At 40.2% G+C, this 16906-nt stretch overlaps 1 protein-coding gene across 9 annotated transcripts in view; it reads left to right on the forward strand.

Annotated features, from left to right (window-relative positions):
• The window catches only part of TGFBR3 (transforming growth factor beta receptor 3), a 518676-nt gene that overhangs the window by 186826 nt on the left and 314944 nt on the right, over positions 1–16906 (forward strand). For 8 of the 9 annotated variants that reach the window (XM_050962133.1, XM_050962135.1, XM_050962137.1 and 5 more), the window contains one exon: positions 5085–7418. In XM_050962133.1, the coding sequence (XP_050818090.1) occupies positions 5085–5203 (119 nt within the window). In that variant the 3' untranslated portion in view covers positions 5204–7418. Of the gene's footprint in view, positions 1–3826; positions 3865–5082; positions 7419–16906 lie in introns of all 9 variants that reach the window. The other variant, XM_050962136.1, reaches the window with a different exon arrangement.

Genomic DNA, 16906 nt, shown 5'->3' on the forward strand with positions numbered 1-16906 from the left:
TTTCTTATATAGACCAGGCCCTAAATGAATGAACTCCCCCATTCATCTTAATAGGTTGTTAACACTGAAACCAAAAGATAACTGAAAATGTAGAGACAGCATAAAATAAATGCAATTGAATATCAAAACAAACAGCTCAGTAGCTAAGTTATTGATTGTATTACTCACTTTGATTATTTTATTCAAATAACATTTAAAAACATTATCTGAAACTGTTTCAAAGTTTCCACCAGAATGTCAACAAAAATCTAGGAGCTTTACTGGAAAATTTGGGTCCAGTTTGCCACTGGGCATACAGGGCTTTGAGTTCAGAGAGTACTAAAGGACGGAGAGGCAAAGAAGAGAGCAGGGCAATGGAGAGGTGCTCTATCCTCCTTCTCAGGCCAGAGCTCTCTCTTTTAGTCCATTTTTTCCAACTGGTTAAAGAACTTGAAAGGTGGCTACCAACCTTTCCACAATAATAGAATATCTGTCTGGAGAGGATCCTAGAACAAAGGAAGGCAGAGGAGCTTGGCTAATATTGAATACTCTTTACCTGAGCCTCTTTAGAAGAAGTAAAAGTCTTGCTGCAACCCTGTTTGTGTGTAGTAACCTTTCAGGAGTTAATTGTGAAATTATCTATGGCTGGAGAATTCTGCTCTAAGTGAATAAACTATCATGCTTAAGGGATAAGTACAAGGGACATGGAACAACTTGATAACTTATTAGACTTTGCTAAACATAAACCCAACAATTTAAAACCCTGTATTATGTATAGCACACATATCAGTCACCTAATCCTCTTAGAAAGTATGATTTTCTCTTATTCGGAAAATGCTTCAAGTTAACAGTATAAAATTTTCCAGAACTCTGGAAGTTAAAGGTCTCCCCTTCTCTTTTTTTTAAAATGGGATCTGATTTAAAATAAACTGACATAGCAACCAATTATATTTGGCAAATGGAGATAGAAAAGCAAACAGTCAGACTTCCTGGACAGGGAGTACTACTGGCAGTTTTCCTAAGTGTGAATAATAAAGTACATGTTGTCACATTCAGATGGGTAAAAGCTTGTTTACTGTCAATAGATAGGACATGGCCATTTTGAGGAGTGATCAAGCACTAACATTAGACACAAGCTGCAGTAGATGGTGGTGTATTAAATAATTTTTTTTCTCTTCACTCTCCATAAAAAACTCAAAATAATTTGACAGTTTATCAAGGTGATGAAAAATAACTATAAGACTAAGCAAAAGTCAGTCTAAATATATTGGTAGGTTCTGTTCATAGTCTCACTAAGATTTTGATACTTCAATTAAAGGACAGTGCAAATTGTGTAACAGAGATACCAGCACAAACAGATTGTTATATGTCAGAACAGCCAATAATTTTCAAGACATGGAGCAGTGAAGAGGAAATTAAATGACAGCAGAGTCTTTGCCACTGAGGCAAAGTGCTCAACCCTCAAACTTTTAAAGGAAGATGCCTCCTAGGAAGTTTTCCAGAAGAGCAGAGGAATGGGGTGTGTAGTGCTATTTGGCTTCTAAAGAGATTATGACAGCTGTGCTTGTTATTTTTCCTAAAAAAGAATAGGTATTCAGCATATAAACTAAGTTATGGTTGAGTTTATACAGATCGTATTGATATGCTGATGCAAAACTATGTGTAATCATGCAGTTTGTAAAATGGTTGACAGCGAAACTGTAATAAGACCTAACAGCAGGGAATATGGGCCAGTTCTACGTTTTGCAGAGCTGCTTTCTTGGCAGAGATGTTGAGGGGCCCTATTAAGGGAATGGAAGTAACTGCAGTTCCTGTGTTCCAGTGGCAACAGCTTTTTTTTTTTATGAAAGGGAGTTCACTTATCACTGACTTATAGATATGTCCTTTAACATGACAGGAAGAGAGGCTTATACCCAAAACAACTAATGGATAGAGGAACATTTTATAATGAAGGAGAAAATGCCCAAACGAAGTTTATGAAAAGCTGATAGTTATAATAAGATAACACAACAAGAAACTACTTGCTATAGTTTACTTTGTTTATATACAAAGCTGTTTCTAATGAAAAGATAGGAATGAAACATTTTATTTAAGAAATGCTGTACTAGATTCAGATACACATAGAAGAAGTCTATAATCTGTGGAATTACTTTGGATTTGTACAGATCAGAAACTGCCCCGCAAAATTAAATGTCTTATTTAGTGTTGAATCCATGGGCAAAATTCTGACCTCTGTTAAAGCAATGCAGCACCATTGACTTTAATTGAGGAAGTGTTTGTGGGGAGTTTTCTTCCTATTCTTGAAAATAGTTGGGTGCAAGGCAAAAGCTGTGCACTCTTTAGATAGTAGGAATTACTAGTTAGGCATACGGCAATGATTGTCGGATGAGCTGGTAGCAACCCCTCTATTTAGGTTGCCTAGGACTTTTCATTGTGAAGGATTCTTGTGATCTCTTCTCTTGACAAGCTATTGTACCTCCATTGTTTGCAGCAGGGCTTTGATATTTAGTAGGTGGGAATCCCCTTGTGCTGCAGAAGTAAGTGCCTCTTCATTTGCCCATTATATTCCATTCAGATATGGGTGAGCTTTGATGCCCTGCCTGACCTCTACGGGGTCAGAGGTTTGTTTTGTTTTGTTTTTTTCCAGGTTTTACAAATAGTGACATTTAATGTTGTTAATATGTGTTTTGTTAAGTGTTTATATTTTATGTAAAAATGATACAAATAAAGTTTTTAAATAAAAAAATGGGGTGAGCTACAAAGTGTTAAAAATCAGCATTTCCTTTCTGTCACATGTGTTGCACCAGAAAATGTTGGCAACCTGCCAAAATTTCTGAACCATTCCAAGGCAGGGCTCATGTTGCTGCTGCAGCAGCACACATTGCAGTGGGAACGACAGGGAGCTGCCAGAGCAGCTTTTAGGGGACAAGGAGGAGAGTGAGCCAGCCTGTTCCAACCCTGTAAATCCTAGGATCCAGCACCTGGCCCCCGTAGTCCATTTACCACTGGGGGAACCACGTGTGGCAGGAACTCGGACAATTCCTGGGTAGGGAAGGAGTGGGGGAGGGAGGGAGAGACAGACAGGTCAGCATCCCCTCAACTGCCCCTGTGGACCGAGTACATGGTACCAGGGGTCAGTCACCCATCTGGGGACAACTCATGGGACAATAGCTATCCCAGTTGTGGCTGGCCTGGGCTTTCCCTGAACACTCTCCAGAACCAGCAATCCTGTCTCGCCTCTGGCTGCTAGGCCTAAGGTGACTATATGTCTCATTTTGGCCAGGACAGTCAGTCCCTTTTTAAGCCCTGGCCTGTCCATCCTGACTTTTTTGACAAAAGTTGGATCACTTGGCAAGAGCAAATGGGCCAAATGCCCACTTATCAAAAAAGTGCAGTGTGGAGGCACGATGTGGATGGGGGTGGGGCATGGTTTGAGTAACCAGCGGCAGCATCTAGTGGAGGGGCGGAGGGGCGGTGGGTGGCTGGAGGGAGGGGTCAAGCCAGCCCCGCATGGTGTCCTATTTTCCCTTTGGGAAATATTGTTAATCTTGCAGCTCAAGTAGCAGAAGCCTGTGTTGTAATGTTGAAGACGCAGGGTTCTAACACTGCTGATGAATTGGGAGGAGGGCTACAGATCCAAATAATAGAACTTGTAACCTTTTTCTTTAAAAAACATTAGGAAATCACAGGACTACGTTAAAAGAACATTAAGGTTACAAAGTTAAGCACTTCAAAGTTAGGCAATGCCAGATTTATGGTTGCCTGTGCAACCTTAATCCCCTCCTCCCCCCATATGCATTATGATACTATCTTTAATTACACAATCATACTATTTTTCCCCCCACAGGACCTCTGCCTCATTCAGTGCACAAAATGGACAAGAAAAGGGAAGTATTAATATTGCACAGGCATCCATAAAATCAGGCATTTTCTAACTTTTTAGTGCTTGACTTTGTAATCCAAATAACATTCTTTTAACAGTAGTGTGTGTGTGTGTGTACTTACACTCTGAGCATGAAATTGCAAGAATATTGTACCTTATACTGTGCTATAACTGCTGCTCATACTGTAGTAGTTATGTGGAAGCTTGCTGTAACCCTGCTACGTTACATTTAGAGTGGGATATGCAAATCAACTCAGCATTACAGGATAGGCTGTTTTCCTACTCTGAAAACAAATGGTTGAATATGTGCTATCCTCCTGTGACTGAGGAGCGGGAGGAGAGTGCTTTCAGATCCAACTCATTGGTTTTAGTAAATGCACTACTCCATGTGTTGGCATTAAGACAAAACATTCTACACTTTTCTAGCTGTTTTCCATCAAACAGAAAAGCCCACAAAAAATCTAGGTTCTGATCCTGATCTGAGTTATGGGATACTCCTGGGGGCATTCTACACCAAAAAAATTCTGTGCACAATATTTTAAAATTCTGCAAATTTTATTTGTCAAAACAGTGCCACATAGTCACTCCACCTTCAGTTATTTTTGGTAATTTATTTGAAAATACCTGTCAACAAGTATGTCTGTAGCAATAAAGAAACACACAAAAATTCCCCCAGAAGTAGAGAGTTAAAGAAAGCCCTATGACAAACCAGTTCCTGTTTCTCTGCCCCCTTCTCCCCCACTCTTCCAGATGGGAGGCCAGATACCCACAACCCGTCCCCCCATAGCCCAGCCATGGGGGCCCCCCAGCCAATACACCTAAACGCCCTCCACTAGAGCCCAGCCGCAGGGCCCCCTGGCCCAGATACCCATACCCTTTCCCCCTCTCTTCCCCATTGCACAGAATTCCCCCAGGAGTATGGTGCCTGAACCTGAGTTGATACACAGCTGACTGTAGGATACACACAGCATCCATAGCTGAGCTCACTGTCAGCTGCTTTTATACAATTAAGAAAGCAGCTAGAAAGGATTTTTTCCATGTAAATACTACCCAGAGGTGTCAAAATCAAGTAACATTTTTAACAAATGTTTCCATTAGAAATATATATCCAGTGCAAAGTTTTTATGGAAATAAAAATGACAAGAACACTGGAAGTTGGTAGAAATATTTTTGCTGTAGCATATAACATTTTCTGTTTCCTTTTTTTTTTTTTCTCCCCCAGGGGAAACAGCAGGAAGGCAGCAGGTCCCCACATACCCACCAGCCTCTGAAAACAGCAGTGCCGCACACAGTATCGGCAGCACACAAAGCACCCCCTGTTCTAGCAGCAGTACAGCCTAACCCAGGGGGAAATGAGTCCAAGGAGCATCATAGGAGGGCAGAGGTTCAAAGAGACAATTAGTTGACATTAGCAGTCTAAAGTTGGAAGGATTAATTTGGTTTCTTTTGAGAAAGGAGGGATTTCACTATAGAAAAAAAAAAATCACCTGATCTGGATAAATACAGTCTTTGGACCTTTCTCCAGCCTGTTATGCTACAGGAGACAAAGCTATTAATTCTACAGTACTGCAACCTGTTAAAACGGTGTGTGGGCTCTCAGTGTGAAATACATGCCAGTCTGAAAAATGCTGCTTTGTCTATACAAAAGAATTTTTGGTGCCTAAACCGTTTCACTGACAAGGTGTTCGTAAAGGGATTTCAACAAGATAAGTAGAATAAAGGAGATCTTAGGTCAAAGGATTCCTACACATCAGAAAAAGTCTCAAGCTCAGATTTACTTGGTTAAAAACCATTTTATTACTTCAGCTATATTTAACCACTTCAGAATAGTGCCTTGTTTTCTTGAGCTTGACTGCTATAGCATCTTACCTACTTTTGTGTTTTGTGTACAGTTTCAGGTGTTTAAAATGTGTTTGCCTTTCGTAATTATAATGCTCACTAAAGCAACTTTCCCTTTCTTGTTCACTGGGCCAAAACTATCTTCAGTTAGAGGTTTTTACCCACTATGCCCTTATACACACTAAGATTAAAGAAAGATAATATGCACTAATGTTAATGTGTGTATACTTAATGGTATATCTTTATGCAAATATATATACCACCGTATACATAATTTTACTTAATCTAGCATATCTATATTTTTAGAATGGGAAAATGATCTTAATATCCCACTCTACCCATGAAGATGTTGTTAGATATTTATAATTGGCTCTTTAGTTTATATGCATATTTTGAAATTTAATATACAAAAGAAGTATATTAAAATATACTTGGCTCCGTCCTACATTTTTTGTGTGCCCCAAATTCCAGTTGACATCACTGTGGTTTTGAGTGCACAAGGGATATACAACCGAGCCTATCTATATAAAACACTGCATATAAAAATTAAACTGCTTTTAAGATAACAGTCCACAGTGGTTTGTGTCAAACTACTGGTTAGTGATATGAACTTTGCAATTGGATATTCCCAAAGTAATGTTAGAATGTGAGGTGGGCAATAAGGCACTACTTTTCATAGTATTATTTTAGTGCTTTTGCCATACTCTGACCTTACAAAAAATCCCAAATGGAGGGAAAAATTAGATGTGAATTACTTTGAATTTTATGGTATCACTTTGCAACTGTAATATGCTCTGATTCCTCTGGGTTGTTTTTTTGTTGTTGTTTTTTAAGTGAATGCTATTCTCTTGTCACAGGATATGAATGACTTCAGTAGAGGCTGCTTGTATTCGACAGCAGGAGAATAAGATTCTTTATATTAGGGTGATATTCTCCTAAGTCTGAACTCAATATTTCTATTGCTAACTCTACACTCATGCCATGTATACAACTCATATTGTCAATGGATATTCAGCCTGTACAATGAGATCAAAATGTGCAATAGAGATACGTACTCAGGATCAGATAGCAGAATTTTGCCCTTAATTTTTTAAACACATTTGGCTCTGATCCTGCAAATGCTTATGCACATGGATAAACTTACAGACCAACCTGATGTTGCAAGGATTTATCCATGTACTTAACTTTATGCCCTGTGATCAGTCTCAGTGTCAATGGGGACTGCTCCGAGTGAGTAAAGTTGAGCACATGTGAAACCCTTTGCAAGATCAGACCAATGAATAATTCCATTGAGTTCAACAGAATGACTCACATACATAAGTGTTTGCAGGATTGCGTCCTTCATGTGGGGAGAACAAATATGCTACCTGTGTCTTTGAAAATAATGCGCTTTGCCTAACCTTCAGCAGAATGTATTGTGTAAGCATATTCTATGTATAAAATCTTTAAAGATGTCTTCAGAGAAGACTAAATTCTTTAAGTCAATCATAGCTATATTTTACTACATTAAATTTGTGTATAAAGATATATTTAAGTGTTTTTAGATAAATTTAAATTACTCTATGTATGTTTAATTTCAGTTACTGTGAATTTTACATTTTTTGTAAATTCTTATTACCATTTTAACCCTTTCCTTCTCAGATTAAAAAAAGTAGAGTCTCATAGGAAGTCTTAGAAAATTCTGTTGTTGTGATGGACAAGTTTAAGATAGTTAATTGTATATTTTTGAGAGAAACATGCTGCATTATCAATTATTTTATCAATAATTTACTCTAATTTTAAAATTTACAGATTTATATTTCCAAACTGACAAACCAAAAAATCCAATGCGTAAAAACAAAATTGACTTTTTATCCTTATATCCAGGATAGAATTTAAATTAGGCTCATCTTGATGTACTTAACTGTTTAACTCAGTTTGAAATATTCTTAACTCTAGTGGAAAATTACCAATATGTTAATTGGACAATGGATGTCATCAAATGCAAGTGTAGTTTCTTATGGGATTGAACAGTCACTTCTGTAGGCAAGAGAAGTAAAACAAGGGCATTTCCCAAAGAATAGCTTTATTAGAAGAATGTACCACACCTTGCAGCAGTTACTGACTACTGCAACTCAGAATACTGCTACAAATGTAAACTCCTCTTTTATAAAACAGCCATTTATATTTACTGCAAGTTGTATCGTGTTGTATATCATTGAATGTTTCAGTGCAAAGCTACAGTTTCTTTAGTCTATCAAGAGGCCTGATCCTGCCATGATTACTCAAATGAGAGATTTACCTTGTTCAGAGGAGCAGCACGAGACCTGCGTGCCATTTACATCCCATTTAGTTACTCAAAATGGGGCTCACCAGAAGTAATTGGTGCTGGACTTCTGCCAAGGTGAATTTCACAAGTAATCTTATTGAGTCCAGTGGGGTATCCGTGGAAGGATGGCAGAATTGGGCTTTAAAAAAGACAGCTTCTGACGATAAAAGCATTAGTGAAATACTTAAAACTCCAAGGCAGACTGCTTATTGTGTTCATATATTGTCTAATCACTAGCTTTAACCTTTAAAAATATTTGGTGTTGAGCAGCTGTTACATTATCATTTTAAGAAGTCAAAACATTCTAAACTGGGCTTTTCCATTGCATTCACCAGATGGAACAGGGTTTTGCATAATGTCCCTAGAGATGATTGTAAATTCTTTTTGTTGCTCTTCTAATTGTTTTCTGTAATGTATATACCAGTCTTTTCTGTAATGTGTATCTACCTCATGCTTCACAAGAAGACTTGTACTGCTGGTTATGCTGACAGCACTTTCTGTGAGGTAACTGTTGTGCTCTGTTTTTGTCGGTCAGACATGGGGTGTTCGTGAAATTAATTGGTATTAGCTATCATATTTTCAACTGGTTCCAAACACAGTACTTCGATTTGTTTTTTAATCAGTTCTTAATTACAAAATTTCATCACAGATGTATTTTAAAAAAATCAATGGGAGAAATGAATCCGTTAATCCCTCTGGCCAGTCTGAACACCCCATTGGTAATTAGTTCTGTGTTCAGTATTTTAGAAGACTTGGAGAAATGCTTAGTTGTACAGTTTTGATAACCACAGTGTCATGTCATCTTAGTCTGTGCATAATAAAGTTATATATCAATTATTAATAAATGTGTTGCTTTGTTTTCTGAAGTAGTACAGGCATTATTGAACACTGACAAAACATATAGGCCATATTGTGCCTTAAGAGCTCATATTCATCTCCCATGAGCTTCAATCAGAGCTGCATGTCCAAGAGCAGCCTGTGTTCCCGTCTCATTCTTTACTTTGTCCTTCCTCACTTTCTGTCGCCTTCCACATTTCATCCCTGGCCTTTTGCAGGCTCCTCATTACCATGGCTTACAGCCAAAGTCCATAAACAGACACAGAAATATTGAATTTCTCCACTACTGTTCATCCCAATCCTGATCCTGCAAGCCCTTACATAGTACACAGCAGAATATACAATGGTGTTTTACTGCAGCACAAATGCCAGGCACAAGATTAAGGAGCCACCAGTAGTCCTTCACACTGATCAGTAGAAGTCCCTAGTCTTGTTGCACCCACTCTCTTAATTGCTAGTGTCCACGGTACAAGAGGAGAATGTCTGAGGAGACATGATCTCAGCATGATTTTCATCATGTTCGTGAGGAGCTTAGCTACTGTATATATTTTTCCTCATAGGTCTTATTTTAACTACTAGACACCTGTAGCTTATCAGCTCTTATGCAGGCCAGGGGTTTTGGTGATCACTGTCCTGCTCCTTCCTTTATACATTGTGCTTATGTGCACAACTCTCCACATCGGCACCATGCAAGATCAAGTCGAGTGTAGCTTCAAAGTTGCTCAAATGTCCGAGTTAATTTGCAATTTTAAGTTCCTATTAAAGGGATACAAAATGTTCAGTGATTTTTTTTAAATGCCAAGATTCCCAAAAATGCAAGATTCCTCACTAATAAGATGCAGTCATAAGTTTGCGGATTGCACGCATGAGTTATAATTCACAGAGGTGCAATTAGGATGACCAGATGTCCCGATATTTGGGGCTTTGTCTTATATAAGCGCCTATTACCCAATTTTTCACACTTGCTGTCTGGTCATCCTGGTGCAATAGATATAGAGCTTCATAGTGACTATATTTCAGTTTCTGCTATTTTTCTTTTGGCACAGAGCTGGCCAGGTGTAATTTTCAGTGTTTAAAAAAAACCAGTTGGGTGTGTGCTTCACCACTATCTTAAAAAGGTTTATATTTTGAGTGATATGGAACAAAGATGATCTGTGTCTTACTTAAAGTTTTCATTAAAAAAATCACAGCCATCAAGTTTTGTGTTGATTACATGACTATTTTTAAAATGTCTTAAATAAAACCCTTCAATATTATTAAGTAATCATCCACATTTATAAAGTGTTGGTTTCTGCCAGGCACTTGTGAATGATATAAGCATTTTGGAGAGAGAAGAAATATTACTATGGGCCTATTTCAAGAAAAACATAGTCCAGACCTTTTCTACTCTAAACAGAATTAAATGTGTAGCAGCATTCCCTCCAAGAATATATACAAGAAAAAGGGTCCAATATTTTGATAGATTTTCATAGTTGTCATTTTGTAGTTGTAAAACATATTTATGAGGATTGACGTCAGTTTGCTGCCTTCATTTTTATACTTTATTCCCAGTTCTTCAGACATTCTGAACTTGTGTTCATTTACATGGACTGGATTCCACACACAAAAAAAGATTAAATGACATCACTTCACCTACCCAAAAAAGGTCACAGCTTAAATCACATTTTTAGGGACTTCTTCATTTACTGGAAACTATAAGGGATTCTCTGCAACCTGTAGGGAAAGCTTTGGACACTGAATGAAATGGCTTTTGGTCTGCTCCACAGCAATGGATGTGCTTGTATGCAGCTAGTATTCAGTTTCATCCAGTAGTTTTGCTATATGCTTAGGGAAAAATAACAGATTAACAGAGGGTCATGCGAACAAAGAGCAAAGGATGTTACACTTAACTGAAAAAAAAAAAAAGTTATTTTGGCATCTATATCTGAAAGACAGTTTAAAAAAAAATCAGTTTGGGTGGAGTCTCTTTTACTCTGCTCTTACTTATTCCAGCCTGTAAACTGCCCACGACACAGTTCCAGCAAAGGACATAGGGTACTTTAAAGTAATATTGAAATAATTTAGATTTTTCTTTAAGTCGCTAATTTGAGGGTGAAGCAAAGAGTGGCTGATGAGTTTAAAGATGCCTTCTATGGCTCAGGCCATGTCTACATCTAAAATTTTGCAGCGCTGGTTGTTACAGCTGTATTAGTACAGCTGTATAGGGCCAGCGCTGCAGAGTGGCCACACTTACAGCAACCAGCGCTGCAAGTGGTGTTAGATGTGGCCACACTGCAGCGCTGTTGGGCGGCTTCAAGGGAGGTTCGGGGAACGCGAGAGCAAACCGCGGCGAAGCTGGTCTCCTTTCCCGGTTTGCTCTCTCGTTCCCCGAACCCCCGAACAAGCAGGTCTCCTTCCCTGCGGTTTGCTGGGTGGTTCGGGGAACGCGAGAGCAAACCCGGGAAAGGAGACCAGCTTCGCCGCGGTTTGCTCTCGCGTTCCCCGAACAAGCAGGTCTCCTTCCCTGCGGTTTGCAGGGTGGTTCCGGGAAACGCGAGAGCAAACCGCGGCGAAGCTGGTCTCCTTTCCCGGTTTGCTCTCGCGTTCCCAGAACCACCCAGCAAACCTCAGGGAAGGAGACCTGCTTGCTCGGGGTTCGGGGAACGCGAGAGCAAACCGCGGCGAAGCTGGTCTCCTTTCCCGGTTTGCTCTCGCGTTCCCGGAACCACCCAGCAAACCTCAGGGAAGGAGACCTGCTTGCTTGGGGTTCGGGGAACGCGAGAGCAAACCGGGGAAGGAGACCAGCTTGATTACCAGAGGCTTCCTCAGGTATGCTGGGATACCTGCTTATTCCACGGAGGTCAAGAAAAGCGCTGGTAAGTGTCTATATTTGATTACCAGCGCTGGATCACCAGCGCTGGATCCTCTACACCCGAGACAAAACGGGAGTACGGCCAGGGCTGCAAACAGGGAGTTGCAGCGCTGGTGGTGCCCTGCAGATGTGTACACCTCCTAAGTTGCAGCGCTGTAACTCCCTCACCAGCGCTGCAACTTTCTGATGTAGACAAGCCCTCAGTCTAGTTTGCTTAGTTTGCAAGCTATGCTAATTTTTGAAGGAGTCCCAGTTAAAGTCAATGTGCAGCTGCTCTGGTGAGCAGTTTGCTGCTGGTATGCTGAGCATGTAAGTTCCAGATTTTCCTTGTAAGCACTGATAAGAGAACAAAAAGTTCTTAAACTACCCATTAGTCTCAGTAAAAGTATTCTCTAGAGCCATAAGGAACTCTGGATCAGGGAAAAGACTCCACTTAACAAGCCTTTCTGTGCAGTGCATGATTTCACAGTAAGTGGTTAATAACATAGTAATTACTGAACTAGTAAATGAAAAGAAGAAACCAAACAGAATTAAAATTGCCGTATACACAGAGCATTTACACTGATAATATTTACCCTCTTAAAAAAACGTCATGAGTGCCAGAACATGGTAGAAAATATAAATCATTGCAAAGAAACTATAAAATAATGTTAAGGAAGCACTTATAAAGGACCTGGAAATGAAACTTATGTGAAATGTTCCATGGACCTTAAGTGTCTTGGCTAGCTTTCACAACATAAAAAGGTGTCTGTTATAGTAAGGGCCTGCACCACACCCATGCCAACAGCATCTAAGGTTAGGGCCCCATACTACAAGGCAAGGTTGCATACCACTGGAAATTCACTTTCACAAATCATGAGTAATATTAGAGAATTACACCTAAGCAGCATTGTTCCTTTTCCCGGTGGCAAGGCCTGTGAAACTGACTTTCCAGAATGAGGTGCCTGAGACTCACAATTAGTATCGTAACAGAATTATGTTCTAATGCAAATAAACTTTCCATGTAGCAACAACTCTGCAGCTTTTACAGTAGCTGAAAAAGCACTGTGAAATTTAAAAGGGACCCATAACAAACCCCTGAATTAAAGGATAAGTTAAGGTGCGATTTACTTATGATATTCAGATGGGATATGTGCATGTTATTTATTAAAGCACTTCTAAACCACTGATCTGGAGTTCAGTAGGTACTTTGCAAATATTATAAACACATTCAGAAACTCAAGATAAGAGACCTCCCAATGGATGAAAATAAGCTTCTTCCCTGTCCTCTCCAAGTGATAGGAACCAGATTGCTGTTCAGGACCTTTCTGCAGCTGTGACTGTGCAAATGGGTGAGAAAGCAGACAGATCTCCCTAGCTGGAGATTCTCCAGGGTAGAGAAACTCCTCTACAGCCAGCTCCTAGGGCCAGAGTTGTTGGAACAATTTGTATAGTGGGGGTGCTGAGAGCCATTGAACCAAACTAAACCTTGTATATAATGGAAACCACTTCAAGCCAGGGGGTCCTGCAGCACCCCCTGAACCCCTAGTTCCAGCAGCACCTTTGCCTAGGGCAGTGGTTCCCAGACTGGGGTTCATGAAATGTTACAGGGGGTTCTCATGAAAAAATTTCCTAATGGCAGACAGAGCAGTCCCTAGGGATCCTGGGCAGCATGGGGCCAGCAGCTCGAAGCCCCTGTACCTTCCAAGAGCTAAGCAGTTCAAAGCAAGCATATATATCACGCTGAGGAGATTTAAACTTCAAGTTTCCTTATTAGAAATGGAAAGGGAGGTGGATATTTTTTGCTGTTTTTAAAATTAAATAGCCATCTAGTATTGTTTTTTAAATTATTATAAAGAACAAGTTTAAGCTTTGTTGTAACATGCATTGTTTGCCTAGACCGCTCAAGACCTGAATGCTTGTGTAGGAGGAACTCTTTGAGTTGGCTTCTTAAATACCTTCATGCTGTTTCACATCTGATACTCTTTGACAAAACATAGGAGCCTTAATTTATAACAGGCTTATTCAAAGTGATACAAGCTATGAAAGTGAGATCTTGGAAGAGTGTTGCTGTTTTCATAATGTAATAAAAATACTGTAATGATAAATAATAATAAAGTATATAATAAGCATGTCATAAAAACAAATTTTATATTTCCAAGGTCACTGCTTTTATAATTTATGCTCAGGTAAGGGAGAAAATCCCTGGAAATATTCATTTTTAAGAGGGGGTTCACAAGACTTGACATTTTAGTGAAAGAGGTTCAGAGGTTGTTAAAGTTTGGGAACCACTGGCCTAGGGCAGTCTCCTCTGAAACTGCAGGGAAGGTTTTCTGGGGTGGGGAGGAAGGAGGCTTGATGTGTTGACCTTATGTCCCCTCCTTCTAAACTTTTGGGTCATTTTCACTTGATTAACATCCATTTGTTCCCCTCTGTGTTAGTGATGTAACAGAATGTGCTGGCCTTTAAGAGAGGCTACAGGCCCAGCATGACACTGGTCCATTCAATCCAGAACAAGGTAATTTTGTAGTTCTAGTTCTCATGGCTTATGGGCATTAGAGGCTCGCTCAGTAAGGGAAGCTGGGAAGGAGCTCCTGAAGATACAGGCAACCTTTTCCCTCCAAACAGAGATGGACCAAGAAAGGGAAAAGCCTTAGATTTCTTTGCTATGGGCCTTGGAAGAAGTGTTGTGTGGGGCAGAACAGAGGAAGTATCATATGACCAGGATGTGAGTAGTGATGCCCAGTTGTTCAAGCCAGACACCCACAATCAGAGTCAGGTTACCTGGAGTGAGGCAAGACAGGGTCCAAAGCTGGACTAGGGCCAGGAAGGAGCAGGCACCCAGGGGCTATCACAACTATGGGCAAACATTTTGAGCAGCCAGTGAACTGCTGCTGCTAGGCTTAAGAGCCATCTGCTGACTTTTCCAACCACCAGGAGAAGTGGCTAATCAGGCTGCAAGCCAGCTGCACTCGTTACATGACCTGGATACTGGCTCTGCAGCAGGTCTTGCTGCTAGCCTGGCTCTGCTGTGGGTCCTGCTTCCTGACAGGAAGGAATTCTGAGGGGAAGAGAAGCCAGGTTTAGAGCTGCCATCTGCCTCGCTCTTGAGAGCCCCTCTGCTGGAGCTCCCTTTAACAGAGCGGCATTGCTGTTGTACTGCAGAAAAGGGGCAGAAGGACAAGTCATTTTGGGAGAGCTGTGACACAAAGAGAGAGACTGATGGTTTGGCCTTTCGTTTGGCTTCTGTTTGTGGACTTTCTTCACACTGGAAGGGTGGAGACTTTTTGGTTTAGTCAGAGAGCTAAATTACCCACCAAAGAAGAAAGCTGAGGTAACTCTTGCACCCTGCTGGGGAAAAAAGTAAGGTGAGACAAGCCACTGCTACATTTAGAGGGGAATATTTGACATTATGAGATCTGAAATGGGGGACATTTTGTTTTATAAATCAGAATCTATAATATTCTGAATGGTGATGGCACCTGCTCTCAGATGCCTTTCAAAGTTTTCCTTTGATATGCTGAAGGCCTGGATTCTGAAATCTTTATGAAATTGAACACCAATTAGTGAGCACAATTTCACACTTGCCTTTCCCCTGTTAGTTAATCAATTTGGCTATTCTCAATTTCAGGGTTGGCAAAATATGTTCAAATACAGCTGGTTAGTCCAGTACAAATCAGTATAATGTATCAATTATTGCAGTATCCAGTAGTGAGCCAAGTGCTTCACAGAAGATAGAGAAAAGATAACTATTAATGAAGTGAAAAGTTTTTGCTGCTCATATATCATGAGATCATTTTACTTTCACCTGGTTATGTCTCAAATACACTACATTTGGCACTATCATGTTCTAGCATGAATGAGAAACAATAACTTACTTTATTTAAAAATATATAGCACTGGAAATGTGTTAAACATGTTAGAGAAGCTTTGGGTGTTTTTTTAATTGCTTTATTCTTTACTTTTGCAGTAGTAAAGTTTTAATCTTAGATGGTCAAATTCAGAGCTGGTATAAGCAGGTGCAATTCTGTTGTTATGTTTATGTTTACACAAGGTCTGAATTTAGACCCTCAGTGCAAAACTATATGCTTGTTCCTCCCAATTCCTTTTTATGTGTTGCACTGTTTATTTAACTATCATCACGCATTAGTCACTGCTCGTTATTTCTGTAGGACAATTAATATAAACCATGATCCAGATTCTGATTTAAAGTGCTCTGGCATTGTAAAAGGACCTTGAAGTGGGCATAAAGTACATTTACACCCACCTTAAGGCCTCTTTACAATGGTGTAAAACGGCCTCTGTATAAACAAGAATCAGGTTCCTGTCCCAAAGAGTCTGACCCAGACAAAACGATACACAGGACAAGAATTCCAGCATGGGGTGGTGCTGCAGGGCGGTACTCTTGGTGAGGTATAGATCATTCCAGTGTTAATGGCTTCTCAGAAGAAGTGGGTTTTAAGGAGAGATTTGAAAAGGGACAGATTATAGATTCATAGACTCTAGGGGCTGGTCTACACTATGGGGGAAAATCGATCTCAGATACGCAACTTCAGCTACGTGAATAACGTAGCTGAAGTCGAAGTATCTAAGATCGAATTACTCACCGTCCTCACGGCACGGGATCAATGTCCGCGGCTCCCCATGTCAACTCCGCAACTCCATTCGGGTTGGTGGAGTTCCGGAATCGATATAAGCGCGTTTGGGGATTGATATATTGCGTCTAGATGAGACGCGATATATCAATCCCCGAGCAATCGGTTGCTACCCGCCAATATGGCAGGTAGTGAAGATGTAGCCTAGGACTGGAAGGGACCTTGAGAGGTCATCGAGTCCAGTCCCTTGCCCTCATGGCAGGACCAAATACTGATTACACCATCACTGATAGACATTTAGCTAACCTACTCTTAAATATCTCCAGAAATGGAGATTCCACAACCTCCCTAGGCAGTTTATTCCAATGTTTTTTCTGTAGTGCTTATTGCCACAGTAGCTAAGCCTTTTCTGACCTGAAATATTGGAATATTTCTGGGGGCAGGGCAGCAACATTAATCCAAAAAGTTCATAAACATCTTGTGGTGTAACTGGAATTAATTAGTATTTTCTCAGCATTTGTGTGTGCTGATTGCTATGCAATAGAAATGGGCTGGTATGGTCCCTGCCACAAAGAGCTTGCAACCCAAGTGTAGTTCTAACTTAATCAATGGGGATACCAAACTGCTGGGTGGGA

The sequence above is a fragment of the Gopherus flavomarginatus genome, chromosome 7 (genome assembly GCF_025201925.1).
Source record: "Gopherus flavomarginatus isolate rGopFla2 chromosome 7, rGopFla2.mat.asm, whole genome shotgun sequence".
NCBI classification, from domain to species: domain Eukaryota; kingdom Metazoa; phylum Chordata; order Testudines; family Testudinidae; genus Gopherus; species Gopherus flavomarginatus.